The sequence below is a fragment of the Sander lucioperca genome, chromosome 7 (genome assembly GCF_008315115.2).
Source record: "Sander lucioperca isolate FBNREF2018 chromosome 7, SLUC_FBN_1.2, whole genome shotgun sequence".
In the NCBI taxonomy this organism is placed as follows: domain Eukaryota; kingdom Metazoa; phylum Chordata; class Actinopteri; order Perciformes; family Percidae; genus Sander; species Sander lucioperca.
This window is the reverse complement of record NC_050179.1, coordinates 38,682,630-38,700,577: the sequence shown is the minus strand read 5'-3', so window position 1 is coordinate 38,700,577 and position 17,948 is coordinate 38,682,630. Positions and strand designations below refer to the sequence as shown.

Below are 17,948 nucleotides of genomic sequence, written 5' to 3'. Positions count from 1 at the left end.
TGCATCATCTTGTTTTCGGACTAATTCTCAGTCTGTGTCACACACTCATGTAAACATCTGCTTCCTCATTGTCAGAAAGCTTTCAACAGTATTGATGACAGTTGGCTGAGTGCCAGATGTGTCCTGCAAACGCACACACACACACACACACACACACACACACACACACACACACACACACACGTCATCCCCAGCCCTGTGTCAGATTGATAACTCATGTTATTGATCATCTGTCTGTGTGCACCCTAGAGGATGGGCCCACACTTACACACTCACGCTAAGTGATCTGTGTGTGTGTGTGTGTGTGTGTGTGTGTGTGTGTGTGTGTGTGTATGAGTGAGGTCTAGTAATAGTAATAGCCTGCTGAGCCTTTTAATCCCTTTAGGATATCAGAGCTATGGATCAACGGTCACCAAGAGAGATCATCAGTATGTGTGTGTGTGTGTGTGTGTGTGTGTGTGTCATAACTGTTAACTGAACTGACAACATCATTTAATTCCATCATAAGTGCTTTATGTCTGCCCTGTGTGTTTGCATCAGTTTCTTTGCTTTAACTGCCACTAATGTCAATATCTCATCTCCATCATCAAGAAACAGGGAAAAAGGTAATTTCTGTTTCATCGTGAGATCAACTTTTCCCACCTAATTCGAATCCTTCATTCCTCATTCAGGAAAGGTCACAACCAGTGGATTCCCGTCCGGCTTTACTGACGATTCAGCCTCGCTGAACTCCAACACGTGGATTTGTGTGTGAACCACAGCCAAGCTGGGGGTGAGTGGCCAAACTGAGGAGTGTTCATGCAGGTTTGTTAATACGGCCTAATGCAAGAGAATGATTTTTTTTCGTATTTAATGTATGAATACGACACATTCATGAGAGAGGGTTAAAAAGTATTTAGTTTGATCCACTGGTTCCCCTGGCAAGATTATGTTGACCACACTCCTCCAAGAGGTCACTGATACGGTCCTATAGACACATCACCTCATTTTTCAACCTTAAACACCAGAACACTATGGGCCCTAAGCGCACGGCGTGAAGCGCCTGGCGCAGGTGTGTTTAGGGCATGTCCAAATCCACTTTTGCTAGTTTGATGGCGGAAAAAAGGGTCCGGGCGCATGGTTCAAAAGGGTTGTACTTAGTGTCTTCATTAATTCATTGGTGTGTTTTGGGCGTAACATGCAATAAACCAATCAGAGATCATCTCCCATTCCCTTTAAAAGCCAGGCGCGTTTGGACCTTGGTGCATTGCTATTATGATGACAGATTTGCAGCGTAATATTTTTATTTGTAATCGTTTGCATATTTGTGTGCTGCTGCGCTTCCCTGTGTGTGTGTAACAAGCATAGTGTGCACGCGCTGTGCACGAGCCTAGGAGCATTTTACTAATGCTCTGTTAAAATAACAATGAAATGCTGCGCTATTGACTTTAGACCAGGTTTTTGTTGGTCAATGGCACGATCACTTCACGCTGCCTCAAGATAGCAATACTCCCAGAATGCACCTGAACACACCTCCCTGTAAGACCAGCACGCCCATGGGCCACAGGTGTGCGCAGGTGCATTTGCTATTTAAATGACGTGGGCGCTGGATGGGAAATTGACAACTGCGTCTGTCTTAAACTAGCAAAGACACTTGCGCCGGGCTTTGCGCTGCGCCGGGTGCAAGATAGGACCCTGTATGTTGCAGTTATGTTGAGTGAAAACTAAGTTTGCACAGAAGTTTAAACAGGTAGCTAAAAGTAATGAATACATTATAGAAATAAATAGTTAAAAGTAATGGATAGATGGTAGCAATAAATAGCTTTTAAATAAAACTAAACAATATTCACTTTTAAATAATTAGTGTTTCACATTAAGACCGTACACTGGGAATCTATGAAGGGGTACGTGAGTTCATCAGACAGGGCTGTGGGGGTACCTCGGACCAAAGTTGGGAACTACTGCTTTATACTAGTGAGTTATGTTTTTTTTAAATATTATTTTTTGGGCATTTGTAGGCCTTTATTGACAGGGCAGCTGAAGAAATGAAAGGGGAGAGAGAGGGGGAACGACATGCAGCAAAGGGCCGCAGATCGGAATCGAACCTGGGCCGGCTGCGTCGAGGAGTAAACCTCTATATATGGGCACCAGCTCTACCAACTGAGCTATCCGGGCGCCCCTACTGAGTTAAGTTTGAGTAATTTCAGAAAACATTCGTCTTATAGATCGGTTTCCTGCTCTTAGCTTCTTTCCAGGGATGCTCTTCCCTTGTCAACATTACTCCATGCTGATCCTCGCCATCCTTTCACAGTTGTTAAGGCATGCACCTACATGCATTATGTAGCATTGGAATTGGAATTGACTGTGACTGTCACGTTGATTCTCTGACAAGCCCAATACACAGACAGGACTGAATGACAGCCAGCACACAGCTCCACCAAGTCCCTGTTCATCCCTGTTTCTTATGTGTCATCACAGAACTCTGGCCCGGGGGGCGGCTGTATACTTTCACATTTACTGACCTACATATCCACCAACGAAAATGCTCCGTGTCATGTTCTCAGAATAAATCAGTGGCCTCGTAAAAGCTGCAGCTACTCTGACCTACCAACAATAAAACGCCTTCGCACACATTTATTTACGAGGACTCAGTGAGGGAGAATTCCTCTACATGCAAATATTCAAACACACACACACACACACACACAGACACACACAGACACACACACATACTAGACAGACTGTGTGGCACTAGCTGGGATGTTCACTCTTTTGTTCCATTTGTATGATTACGTCAAGCAGAAGTCATTGTTCAAGAGATGACCTTTGCTCCGAGCAATGTCCCTCCCTCCGTCCCAGCAGCACCCCTCCCTCTCTCCCTCTCTCTCTCTTTCTTTCTCTTTCTCTGCTTTCAGCTGATGAGAAAAGGACAGTTGACGAGAAACCAGGGCGTGGGCTTTTGGTCTACAAAACAAAAAGCAGGAAGAAATCCCCGTCCGTAGTATCTGGTGGTAAATACAGCACATTCTCACATGAAGCCCAATCTTCCAGCTTCAAAACGACCGCGGTAACTACACGGTGAAAAATAGACTTTCTATACATGCAGCTGCAGCGGGGAAAAACATAAATCTTCACAGCACAGATGTGGAGTTGAAAGAGAAAATGGGGTATAAATAGAGAGAGGCCTAATTACAGTCGGATGGTTGGGTGGTGTGTCTGAACTGGTGGACATGCTGCTTCAGATCCTCATCTCTACTCCCTGCTTGGTATCAGTGGACAGAGGCAGAACGCAGTCAGCCAGATACTGTATGTATACAGTCAAACTGCTTCATTTCTCAAAGCAAAGAAATGATTGTGTTTTCATTGATATTCACGAGTACAAAAATGACCTTACACACAGCCATGCTGTATTTATCTCATTTTTAAAATACATGTGTAGATATAGCCTCTGCATGAATGAATACATTGTGTGTACAAATACAGTAGAATGTGCAGTGGAAGATACTGTCCGCACAAATGATATAAACAAACATACAGCCATGTATGGAGTGGTTATATGCACATGTATACTGTATCATGCACACATTTGCGTTACAATCTCTCTGAAAAGATATGATGCTGCACAAACTAAATGTAATTCACCTCCATTGGATGGAGACAGACATCTCAGAGACGGATATAGGTAGATAGGTGAGACACATAGGCCTACAGTATGTTTATGGGTAAACAGCACTTTAAATGTGATTTGTGTATTGTCAGAAGCAACCACTGACAGAACCAAGGTTACTGCAACATATATTTAAACTCCCTGTAACTCCTGTTGAAGTGTGACACTGCTGCTCGGGATCACAAAGAGAGAGAGACAAAGATGTGAAAAAAAAATAAAAAGAGTTGGAGCCACAGCCTTTGAATGCCATGCCAGCTATGTGGCCACACACACACACACACACACACACACACACACAGAGGCACCAAGCGGCAGTGCAGGGGTCTTAACAGATTAGTGGGGTGGCGGCATGTCTCCAAGAAAGAACCAACACACTCTACCCCCACTGAACTGAACTGGATTCCAACACCACATGGCATGACTAGTGTGTGTGTGTGTGTGTTCTCAGACTGGCTGTCTGGCAAAATCCAGATGGACTGACTCACCTCGAGATTACAGGACAGGACTGGTGATGAAATAATTATTGATTCATTAGGATGTCATTATATTGGTGTTAGGTACAACACATATTAGGGTCCACGTCATATTGCTGGAAACATCTTGCTCTCGTTGAACGCTCTGTGTGTTGGTCATTCCCACTCACAGAAACATCCACATTTACAAAGGTATTAAAAAGCGAGTGAGGAGATGTTAAAATGTCCCATTCAACAACCACCCTACACCAGACTCTATTGTCGTTTTGGTGGGTTTATCCATCTCCCTCTCAAGAATCTTGAAATCCTGTTTGAATGGGCATTCCAGCCACTTTTTCCAATCTTTGGGTCGCCTGGACTCCTTGTGTAATAATGCTTGTATAAGCTCAACCCTGTTATGCACAATCAAGTTATAGACATCATTTTTTTTAAGGACAACTTGGGCTATTAGGATATGTATGCTGCAATAATATGTCAAATTTGTGGCTTTTGAAAAAGTTTTGGCAATCAGGAATAAACACTGTTACTAACACAAAGTGTCTCATACACACACACACACACACACACACACACACACACACACACATGCACACACACACACGCACACACACACACACACACACACACACACACACACACACACACACACACACACACACACACACACACACACACACACACACACACACACACACACACATCCTCCTGTTTGTATCAGGTTAGGGTAATCTATTGGCTATATAATAATATATGATATATAATATATTTATTTCTCATAGGTCAGGAGATATTGAATATGACATAAAAGGTATATTTTGATGTTGTATACGACGTGTAAAATTAACATAACGTGAAGGATTACAACGTAAAGGGTCGTTCAAATGCTGTAAATATTTCTTTAACGCAGTTCAGTCGCGATAGAAATGATAAAGAAAAATATATACAATAGAGATTTACATTTATACATTTATATTTGACAAAATACATCTTCATATGTATCATGTGTATGTGTGTGTGTGTGTGTGTGTGTGTGTGTGTGTGTGTGTGTGCGTGTGAGAACAGTCATCTCTACAGATATGTGTGGGAGTGTGCCAGACAGGTGCGTTGACTTCATTAGTCTCCAGTTAATCTCTCAGTATGTGGTACAGCCTCACAAACTGGCACACACACACACACACACACACACACACACACACACACACACACACACACACACACACACACACACACACAGATATATAATCAGATTAATAAGCACAAGTGATTGTTTTCATGCAATAAAATGGAAACTGACTTATTAACTGGTTTGTTTAACAAATTCCACTTTGTCAGCATTTTAGACCCTCAGCTTAAAATAAGTGTGTGTGTGTGTGTGTGTGTGTGTGTGTGTGTGTGTGTGTGTGTGTGTGTGTGTGTGTCTGTGTGTTAAGATGGGATAAACTGTGACACGTGGTTGCTGACAGACCCCTGCTAGCACATCAATGCCTTTGATGACAGCTGTGTCAGCTGACACTCTTGCCTGACCTCCTGACACACACACACACACACACGCACACACACGCACACACACACACACACACACACACACACACACACACACACACACACACACACACACACACACACACACACACAAAGTGATACGTTGGTGCAATGGACATATTTCGTGTGAGAACCCAGATTCTGTCCCCAGCCCTGATTATCTTTAGCATCCATTAAAGGGCAATTTTAGTATTTTTCAACCTGGACCCTATTTTCCCATGCATTGATGTCTAAGTGACTAATGAATAAATAAAGTAACTAAAAAATCTTTGAAATTGTTCCAGTATTGAGTGAGAATGCTGTAACTGGAAAATAGGGTCCATGTTTAAAAATACCTAAAATATAGATGCCCTTTAAGCATGTTTAAATATTAATACATTTCTTAACTTTAGGGACTTTTTATTATCTCATCCTGACCTTTTTCCAATAACCAAGACTGAGCGGAGAGTGGGCGGTTGCCGAAAGGGTTACCATCTCCCCCAAAATACAACCACCTAAAATCCTAGCAAAGCTCCATACTTAGGAGCTGATGAAGACTGTGAGGAGGAGTTGAAAGCTCCAGAAAACAATAATAAGTTGGCTTTGAGTTAAGATTTTTTTTTTTCAAACTAGTGGTCAGGGTTCAAATCTGATCCGCGGCCCTTTGCTGCATGTCACCCCCCCTCTTTCTACCCCCTTTCCTGTCTTCAGCAGTCCTATCAAATAAAGGCCAAAAAGCCCAAAAGTTAATCTTAAAAAACATTGACATATCTCAGCAACGGGCTGACACAGTCAATGCAGCGTCTGTGTATACATATGACCATGGTGAGCAGGAGTTGAAAGCTCTGAAAAACAATAACACAGTAAGTGGACCTTGAGTTAATCTTTTTCAAACTGCGACTTCCAAGGTCAACTTTAACGCTAGTTAATAATATTGTCAATTCATGAACACACACGTGTAACTGGCGGGAATGAATTCCTAATCCATGTGCATGAATAAAAAAAAACAAATTCAGACTCTGGAGAGATCAGGTCAAAAACAAAATGGCTCCGAGCTCTCTGTGTGCTGTTCAACCAAAACGAAACAAAGAAATCTTCTTTTCCTGGCTCACAGTTTGGGATTCCCCTCACATCGCCCGTGTTAGCACCTCTGTTGGTCTGTTGACAGTCGTGTGCCTCTGATATTTGCTGTCTGCCTCGACAGTCTTACAAAGGGCCATTTGGTGTGTGAAGCCGAGCCAGAGCCTTCGTCAGCAGCTGAGACTCTGCCTCTACGCTCACTTCCTCCATCTTTCTCTCTCCATGCTGAAACAAACACTGCAGTTTTCATCACTCTTCAATTACTGCTCATCTGTGTGGATGGAAGAGAGAGAGAAAGACAGAAAAAGTGTGTGTGTGTGTGTGTGTGTGTATGTGAGTGTGTGTGTGTGTGTGTGTGTGTGTGTGTGTGTGTGTGTGTGTGTGTGTGTGTGAGTGTGTGTGTGTGTGTGTGTGTGTATGTGTCTTCCCTCAGGAGGAATTCCTTATCTCGTAATGACTAACTGGCAGGGTTGAAGTGTGTGTCTTTTTAGTTGGGTGTGTTTGTACGGAGAGGGAGGCGAGGGGAGGTAAGTGAGCATAAGAGCAACTTGTTACAATGAAGGGCATCGGCAAGGTAAATACATGTAGAGCATGTGACGCACGCACACACACACACACACACACACACACACACACACACACACACACACACACAAAATCTCTTTGCTCTTGCACTGACAACAGAAGGTCTAGTACAGCTGTTAAATCTGTGATTTCTCAATTCCTAACTACTAATGGCTAATACTAATCACTAACGGCTGCAGGGAACCAGTGATTGACAGTGTTACTGTAAGTGTATCCTCTCTCTCTGTCAGTGTATAATAGACCAGCTGTGGACTCTGTGGTCTCACTGTAAAGGCCCATTTATGCTTCTGCATTAAATTGACGCTGTGGGTACGTACGTAGGTACGTGGAGATACCGACCCTACGCCGTAGCCTGACGTGCACTTCTCAAGAAATGTAACTACACGTCGCGGTGATGCAGACCACAACAACTGTGATTGGTCCGCTCGGCCGTGGCGTCGTAGCGTTGCATTTCCTCCGACTCATTTCCTGGTTCTCCTTCTCCATAAACATGAAATCAAGGAGAGGGTTAACTTCTCCTGCTCCAGATTTCCCACCGTGGTCAGAAAGAACAGGGGAGACACTTTGTTTCTCTCACTATGACTCTAGAGTCACTACTCACTCTGAAGATAATCACCATCACTCTCTCACTCTCTCTACCACACACTCCCCACGCGCGCACACACACACACACACACACACACACACACACACACACACACACACAAACATGCACGCCCTGCTATTCTCTTAAAGAGATATGCTAGAATGATGCAGACACCAATGTACAAGTATAAACATCAGGCCATTTACGTAGGCTACAGAGAAAGCTCTGCATAGAGCCCCCGCAGAAGCATAAATCTTTCTAGTGACGCCGCATAGGTAAACATATACTAACCTCTGGGACACCTCTCACTCTCCCTGGTGAATATAGACCCAGGGTATGACGTCACTGTTACATGTCCACTAACTCCCTTCAGAGGTAATTAGGATGTCACTATATATGCAGCCGTGGCAGACAACACCCAGAGTGATGCATTGGTAGTGGCTGCTACAGGCTGCACTATTCATTATAACCTAAAATATGAACTTCTGGAAGAAATAAAAGAAATGATTCCTCCATTCCCAAGTGATCTCAGGCAGGAGTGACGCTGAAACTAGAGAACCTAGTTGTCAGGGCGGCAATGAATCACCAGATTCTACAGGCTTTTCCTCCACGGAGCATGATCTCAGGAGACGTCATGGCATTACGTCATGGAATATCTTATATGGGCTATAAATGGAAATGTTGGTGTAAGGGTGGGGCTAGAAGATATCGGTAGCTGCAAATTGTACTTTCTGTGGCATGTGTGCAACAACAATACTTTGCCATAATCATTCCTGTGACTGCTAGCTGTGTGTCTACTTGTTCAAACCCTGTAAAACTGTGTTCAAGGTATCTGCTGATGGAGCCTGAGTTGGAGCATAAAAGGCCCAGCTTCCTGGACTTTGGCCCTTCTTTGCTCTCGTTACTCTGCCAACATCATAAGCCCTGTTTCTATTTTGTTTGTTCTGTTGATCATTTTTGCATTAAATCACCCTACACACATTTTACACACATCCACATTAACACTAGGGCTGCACAATATATCGTTTTTTTTATCGTCATCGCAATATCAACTGTCGCAATATACACATCGTGAAAGGCTGCGACATATCGCGACACAAAACTGATTTTTTTGTGTTAGTTGAAAGAAAATATCAGAAGAAAACTGCACTTTAAAATGTAACGGTCATTCTTTTTTCGTTGTGCTTTTATATTCAATGTAATGTTCAATTTGTCCATAAAAGAATTTCTTTTTTTTTTTTTTTATTTACTTTTATTTGTTTTAAATTCAACAAGCAATTTGTTGTATTGTAGAATACTGAAAGCAGCAGAAATGCAGAACTGAGCACATTTTAATATCTGTTTATGTATCGCGAGTAATATCGTTATCGCGATATTCAACAACATTATTGCATATAGCACATTTTCCTCATATCCTGCAGCCCTAATTAACATTAGTGATGCTACTGATTTCCACACCTCACACTTGTATTTAGTTAAACCTTATACATATACTTTTGGTAATAAATACTTCAAATTATTGGCATCTTGTGTATCTTCCCAGTTTTTGTCATGGCCTAGAGCCAGGTTCATGACAAAGTAGGGGCTCGTTTGGCTTTTGATCCTGTTTGTGCCATGTAAGTTAATTGTAACATTCCCGGATTGGTTCGAATTGTAGCTTCCGGGACTGTGGTAAAAAGTTGCGCATGTTGCTGCGTTTTGATCATTTCGGCACGAAAAATAACTTTAGGGACTAATCGATTATCAAAATAGTTTATCAAAATATAGGCGATTATTTTCCTGTCAATCGACTTATCGGGGGTTAACAGTTACAAATTTCAAATTAGTCTAGTTATTGGTTGCATTTGAAGCAGGAAGTTGTACATCCAATCACAGTAATGATGTTACCAAATAAATCAGACAATGCACAGGCAGTTTACTGATATCCCTGCAGTCGTGGTCTTGAGAGGTCTTGAAATAAAATCCCAAGTCCTCTTCATCCGAGACGAGACCGAGTAAAAACGCGATCAATTCCGAGACGAGACCTTCAAAAAGTGGTCTTGAGACCGGTTTTGAGTACTACAACACTGACAGTGATATAGAAAGGTAGCTACAGTGTAGCCCTTTTCAGGAACATGAAACAATGTTAGCTTTATCAAGCTGTTGAACTTAGAGCTGCAACAAATAAGTCGATTGACAGGAAAATAATCGCCTATATTTTGATAAACTATTTTGATAATTGATTATTTTTCATGCAGAAATGGCAGAAAATGCTGTTTTTGAGCCTCTCAAATATGGAGATGTCCTGCTTTTCTCTGTTTTGGGCAAAACAAGACATTTAAAGACATTACCTTATGCTAGAAACTAGGAATAATGACCATTGAGACATTCACTTCTGCTCGGTCTCCTGTGAATCTCCACGTACATTTCTCTCATCAGTTTCATCAGATTAAAATTAGAATTATCATGCCTTTATTTGTCATTGCATGTTCACATACAACAAAATATTCCTGTCTCTTTTCAAAGAAAAACTGTTCCCATTCACACATTACGATACAAAAATAGCTGTTAAAAGAGGTAAAAATATGATCACACACAATAACTCGCTGGTGCACAAGTATAGCGTGATCTTGTTTCATTCCTATTTGCCCACATGTTGCCCATCTTGAACATTTTTTCACCCGTGCAGTTGGCATGACTGGAACTTAGCAGGAAGACATCTTGTGAGTTTATTACTTTATCATCAAAAAGGGAAATTAAAAAAATCCTTACAAACTACAAAATGAATTGTCCTCATGCCAGAGTCCTATAGTGGCGTTTTAATGAATTTAAGTCTTCACACTCCACTTCCCAGAGCCCCGCTGGACTGAAACAACCTGGTGAGCTGTTCAGCTTGATAAGAAGGAAGAGACATGCTGGAGAGAGCAGAGAGACAGAAAAGGTAGAGAAAGAAGAGACAATACGGAGGACAAAAGAAGGAAGAAACGCTGACAGAATAAACACTAGGCTGTGTGTGTGTGTGTGAGAGTGAGAGAGAGTTTGCATGCATGTGTGCGCGTGCGTGCGGAGGAGGACCAGTGAAATAATAAAATTGTTAATAATTCAGGTCTGATCTTGTGGTTGGGTGAGTAAGCACTTTACTGCGCCAGCAGGTGACAGGCTGTGTGTGTGTGTGTGTGTGTGTGTGTGTGTGTGTGTGTATGTGTGTATAATAACGGTGATGTTGGGTCCAGCTGCTCCCCTGTTCCTTAACACATGAACTCATCCGTGTTCCTCTGTCTGTCTGTCTCAAACTGCTTCATAATAAATTCATATTCGGGAACAGAACACTTTATCATAAATTTACAATGTTATTGTGTCCACAGAGCTTCCTTCCAAACTGTATTTCTGTGGGAAACAATCTCTCCAACGGCATCATTGGACACTAAAGGTGGATATGTGGCCTCTTAGACACTGTTGAAAAGACTTTTTTTAGAACAGCTATATATGAATGTGGGAAGAGACGCTGGTTGTCTTATTTTGCCACAGAGCGAGAGTGCGTGCTGAGCCATGCTCTGAGCAACTGCAATTAGATCTTGTAATGTGCACAGCACCAATGAGCTTTTATAGGACGGCATGGCATGGAAAGAGTTGTAATTTACCATGGTGACCCTCTGCCTTGAGGACACAGTCTAACTACATACGACCACAGCGTGGCGCTCCACAGAACATCTTAGGATGCTTTCACACCTGAGCAGTTTGGTCCATTTTAACGGAACCCTGGAGCGTTTGGTCAGATAGTGCAGTTGGTTTGGGGCGGTGTGAAAGCTCATTCAAACTCTAATGTGCACCACACAACTGAACTCTGGTCTGCTTGGAAACGGGGGTCACTGTTCTCTTTCTAGTGCTTTCTAGAGTTCAGTTCACTTGAAAGCGTGAAAGCACGAGTCGACCCAAATATAGGCAGCAAACTAAAAAACAGAGCATTTACTAGCCTGCAGTTTCAACCTCTCACACAATTTACAGCCGTATATATGATTTAAGGGATGATAACTTTTAGATCTATAAGCTATTGTGAGCACACATCACTGGTCGTCTGTCATCTGTCTCTCATCAGGGCCCGTCCTCTCCTTCACTCGCTGTCTGTCAGCTGCTCACATTGTTCGCCTCCTTCTAAAATATTAGAAACACTAAAGCAGAACCAAACAACCCAAGCCGTTATAAATTTGTATAAATTTGCCCCCCAAAGTCTTGGTCTTGACTCGGTCTCAACCCCCCCAAAGTTCTGGCTTGACTCGGTCTCAACCCCCCTAAGTCTTGGTCTTGACTCAGTCTCAACCCCTCAAAGTCTTGGTCTTGACTCAGTCTCAACCCCCCCAAAGTCTTGGTCTTGTCTCTGTGTCGATACACTCTGGTCTTGGTAATGACTTGGTCTCGGTTTAGGTGGTCTTGACACTGTAATATAAACTGTGCCATGTAAAAACTCCCTGAACCTCTCCACTGAGCCCCAGAATAAAAAGAGTCAGGTGACGGCTCCGACTCTGATCTATAACTGCCTGGCAGATAGCCAATAACAGTCTGCAAACTTTATCACACAGCACAAAGAGCAACCTTGAGTTTTCACTTTGACAGAAAAGAGACGCACACCAGAAAGTAGTGACAATAGCAGGAAGTGTGTGTGCATGATACACAAACATCCACAGCTCCGGCCAGGAACAATTAGACTACATGATCTATTCTCATCTGCTGCTTCAAGATTTTAGATCATTTAGAAACTGACTTCAGTAACATATTCTCTCTCTCCCCTTCATTCCTTTTCTTCTGTTTCCTTTCAGTTATTTGCATTTAGTGTCACATCAAAAATGACTTAAACTGATTGATTATCAAAATAGTTGGCCACTGATTTGATAATTCACAACTAATCGATTAATCTTTGCAGCTCTATCAAAGAAAAAAATGTCATGTTATGGAAGAAAAAGAGCCGAATTCCTCAAAATTGAAATATGTCTTTGCCTGTAGTGTCTCCTGTTATGTAATTATGTTTAGCAAGATAAAAACAGATATTGATTTTGTAAATTTGGATGATGCTCGAAGACTGAGAAGGCTGTTATGTGAAACATAAATTAGTTATCTTGAGAAAGCCTGGGAGAAGAGACAAAAAGATCTTTAGTGAGATGATTTGTAGATATTGTCTTTTTTCATGTTTTTTGTTCATTTATTTCATTTTTTTTTCTTTTTTCTGTTATTTATGTATTTCTCCACATGATATGTATATGCGAGACTGAAGATGTCTGTTAAATAGGCTGATGGTGTCTTGTAATCCCATATGGGATGGGCCAAATGTTTGGCATGACACAAAAATGAAATAAAACTAACTTTATCCATCCAATAATGTTTCTCCACAGAATTACTTCACTTCCTTACCTTGCCCAGTGGCTTGTTGCTGTTCTCCCAGCTCCTCTTATCCAGGGAGGGGGGCACCTGGTACACATCCTGCCCCGCTCCTGTCCCCCCGGCTGGGGTCGCTCCCTGGCCGGGCCCTGGGCCTACAGAGGGGGGCACCTGGTAGATGTCCTGGTACTGTCTCTGGGCCCGAGCTGGGGCCTTGCTGGGGGGTCCTGGAGGGAGTCCGCTTGGGCCAGAGGGGATCTGGTACAGACTCTGTGGACTAGGTTTGGGGCCGTGGGAGGGGGGCATCATGTAGATGGAGTCAGGGTTGGGCTGTGCGGGGCTGGGGGAGGAGTAGGCCGGATGCATGGGCGTGTACTGTGCCGAATGGAGGGGCTTGTTGGGATACCCAGAGGAGGAAGTAGTGCTGCCGGCCGACGACGGAGAGGGGGATGGTTGGGCGTAGGCGCTCAGAGAGGGGAGGGGTCGCTGGGAGGAGGGACAGGAAGTGGCTGGCTCTGGCGTAGAAGGCGTGGCCTGCTGCTGCTTGCTGTCGTACATGCCGACCAGGATCTTGAGGCGGTTGCCGGGGACGATGCCTTGGCGACCATGGAGCGAGCAGAGCCACCAGCCATCCAAACCCTGCGTGTCCCGCTCCAACACCGTCATGATGTCCCCCTTACGGAAGGACAGCTCGTCCGGAGACTCCGCCACATTGTCGTACAGCGCCTTGGCCAGCACGTTCTGCAGGAGAAGGACAGGTACATATTAGAAACATAATGTACATTGTTGCCATGTACTGTTAACCCTTAGAGAACGGATGGCCAGCAGCCGCAGGGGTCATTGTTTACATGACTTGCATGTTTAAAGTGATCTTAAATTAAAACCAGAACAGCTAGAATGTTCGTCTTTCCCATCATCACGTTGTACGCTCCTGATGACGACATCAAGTTACGTGACAAAACCGCAGGCGGGCCATTTCTATTGAAGATTAAACTTTAATAACATTGCATATATAAATCTTTTGGATCAACATGTTTTGTGTGTTTATTTAATTATTTACACATTTTCAATACTTGTATTAATTATTATGGTTTATTGACTTGCATAACCTTTTAGCTTAGGTTGTACTGATTTTAGAGATATGAAACATTTGAAGATACTCCAGGAAATAACATCACAAAGAGCAAAAATACCAATGTAGGAGCGTTTCTATTGCAGAGTTCAAAGGGTTAAATGTAGCCCTGATAAAGCGGAGCAACAGGGGAACACGTCGTCCCCGAGGACGGTTTGTAACATATCTGTACTGTGTGGAACAAGAAGAGCTCCAGCGGAAGACACAACAGCTCATTGTGTGGTTTATGTCTATTCAAAGTTTGCAGTCTCAGGGTTTTCCCTACATTATAAGACTTGGTGCAGAACCCAGACTGTTTTGGGCATCCATACTGCTACGGCGTTTTTCCGTTACATGGTACCTGCTCCACTCACCTCGACTCTACTCGCCTTTTTTGGTTTTCCATTCTGATAAAAAGTCCCTGGTACCTGCCAACAGGTACTTCATTTAGTATCACCTCCGTCGAGGCGATACCAAAAGGTGACCTGAAAACCTGCAGACTCCTGATTGGTCGGAGAGAATCGTCACTAATTACTGCGTCATCATTGCTAGAGACAGACGGGGGTGTCCTGAACAAACCCGCCATTTTTCAATAGTTTAGCCAGCGGTGTTTTTTTTTGCTACAACACACCTTCGACGTTCTGTGTGTTTTTTCTGTGTCGCGTTAGGTCACGGCAGTTTCCTGTGGCATCGCTATGACGACCAGCCACACTCACCTCAGGCATGAGGCGGTACTAAATCTGCAATGGAAAAAGGAGGACGGGGCACCGCGGCCGAGTCGAGCCGAGCCGAGCCGAGTAGAGTAGAGTAGAGTAGAGCTGGTAGCAGTGGGTAAGCGCCATTAGATTGTGGTTATGGTTAAAAGAAACCAACACTGATTGTTGGATGTATACTCTCCCATTTCATAGTCACAGGTTTTGTTGTCTTAAAAGCAAGATGTAATACTTATTTTCCTGGAGCTGCCTCACCACCATCAACAATTTAGTTTTATTTTTTTGCAGTTGTGAGCAGCTCTTCCTGCAATACATGCTGGCACAGTGGTGTCCATCAACAGCACGCTAAAAAATGAAGCACATTTAGTATGCATACTCGCTTTTTTAAGATATTTTAAGTGTGTCTGTCCTACCATGTGAAGAAAAGAGAAAACTCCCAGCCACAGCTGTGCACATAATTAGAATGGCAGCTACAGCCATATCCTAATTTAATTTCATAAATGACATGCTGTTACGTGTGTTAGCATGCAGCCTGAGAGAGGGCAAAGTACAAGGACACTGAACTGCTATCACTGCTTGATCTTGGGTAAAGTCTGGTCTCGACAAACCAACATAAAACCATAAATACGGTTCATAGGGCTAATCAATGAGTGTGATTCATATTCAAAAACTATCTGATCTGCAGTTTTCCAACATTTAGTGAACAGAATGGGGATCATATCGCACTGCATACATTATCATCATTCATTTACAACACAGTGACAGCAAACACACACACAGTACACACATACAGTACACAACACACATACAATAAGTTTCAAAGCCACATGATGGTATAATAGAAAATACAGTTTTAAATAAATCACCACACACACACACACACACACACACACACACACACACACACACACACACAGCGTGCAAACAGAAACACCTCCCTTCAGTCTCTTTGAAACTAAACCAATATTTGTCATCCACGTCTGAACTCGGCCTGCTCTCCTCCCTCTCTGACTATCACAGGCTAGTACAGCCTGTGCTGGCTACACACACAAACACACACACACACACACACACACACACACACACACACACACACACACACACACACACACACACAGGCAAACCTAAAACCTCCAGAGTACATATACTTAAATTGGACTTTTCAGTAAAGTCGGAGACAGTTGAACTTTTGTAATGAACAATATTTGAATTTTCATATTGTGGATTTTTCAATGATAAAGAAAGTGGATGTCATTTTAAGAAGTTTGTATGAGGTAATTGAACTTTTTTTGCCATCTTTAAACCATATCAGATACAAATTATTATTATTGAAATCACAGCCTTGAAAACATAAGTGGAGGGGATCTTCTGACCAGCAGCTGTACCTCTCGCATGCTGGATGTCTGGACACATCTGCGGAAGATTGCCAAGGATGATCAGATTATGCAAAAAGATTATTTCCCATTGTATTACAAGAGGACATAAGGTGTGATGTGGATGAGAACTAGACTAACACTGTACTTTTTCTATATCTGTCCTGTACACGCATGTACAGTATAGTGAATATGTAGAGTTTTGTTCTGCATTACTAAACCAGAAACGTGGGTGGTGCGCTGGGTTAAATGCTGAGGACAAATTTTGTTTCAATGTATGTAAGTGCTGAGAAATGACAATAAATGACTTTAGTTTTATTATTTAGCAGAAATGGCAAACAAATCAATCTCTGATTCATTTCTGTGACATATACTGTGAAGTCACAAAATCCATGCAATAAAGAAGTGACCTTCTTTCTATGGTAGTGGAGACTTAGTTAATGCAAAATTAATAAAAGATACTTTTTCAAAGACAACAGTGAGCCGTATTGCACTGCTACGTGTTGTCGGTGTTGTTTTAGGCCGTTGTGTAATGAGACTGAGTGTTACTGTTGGGAGACAGATGTCTCGTTGCATTAAGGATGTGAGATGTGCTGGGCTGCAAGTAAAGAGAACTGTGAGTAGCCAGCTGGTGTCCCTGAGGTCATTAACACTAAGGAGTGTCTATGTGTGTCTACTTACTCAAAAGTTGCTCCAAACATTCATTTTGCTTTGAGAAGTTATCCACAAAAATACTAAACTACATAGACCAGAAGCTCTGGTGTAGTGTTTTACGGTATAATAACCAGAGACGTGGACTTGAGGGTGGATTCATAAGTGTGAATGTTAGCTGTTAAATACAAAATAATATAATATGCTGTCACGTTTCTGTCTAACTATCAAGTATGCTATTCAGTGGCAGCAGCACAAACTAGGGATGTCCTCCGATGATCAGAGACGATTTTGGCGTTTTTTAACTGATCAGGGATCGGCATTCACAGCCAATTACCTTACTCCGATCATGTACATCAGGCACCTGACCAAGCGTCACTTTGTGACGAGGGAGAATGTGTTGATCAAACAACAACTGCAGCTGCTGGGTTACTCTGACACGGAGTCAGTGATTCACACTGTTGCACTCATTCAGATATTCTGTATGTGCCTTATCTCTCTCTCTCTCTCTCTCTCTCTCTCTCTCTCTCTCTCTCTCTCTCTGTTATTCTCCCTCTGGGTTTCTCCAGTATCAGTGACTGTTCGTGCACACACTCCAGAGCCAACCAGCTCTGCTTCCAGTGGGAGTGCTGAACGCAACTCTCTGACTCTTCTCTGCTGTTCTCTATAGAGAGATGAACATGACTACTACCCGCCAATCATAAGGAGCAAGGAATGCAACTAAAAAGACTTATGATTGTAGATCTAATGACTGTATTCAGACTTCTTTAGCTTTAAGTTTTGTCTTTAAGCTTTTTGAGTGTTATTTATGTATTACTTGCTCTATCTTTTTCCAACGCTTTAGACACAGATACGGAAAT

General features: G+C 42.7%; 1 protein-coding gene across 4 annotated transcripts in view; it reads right to left on the bottom strand.

The window, feature by feature from the left end:
* The window catches only part of bcar1 (BCAR1 scaffold protein, Cas family member), a 92,111-nt gene that overhangs the window by 12,070 nt on the left and 62,093 nt on the right, over nt 1-17,948 (bottom strand). For all 4 annotated transcript variants that reach the window (XM_036003057.1, XM_031285526.2, XM_036003056.1 and 1 more), the window contains one exon: nt 13,274-13,981. In XM_036003057.1, coding sequence (XP_035858950.1) covers nt 13,274-13,981 — 708 coding nt within the window. The remainder of the gene's footprint in view (nt 1-13,273; nt 13,982-17,948) is intronic.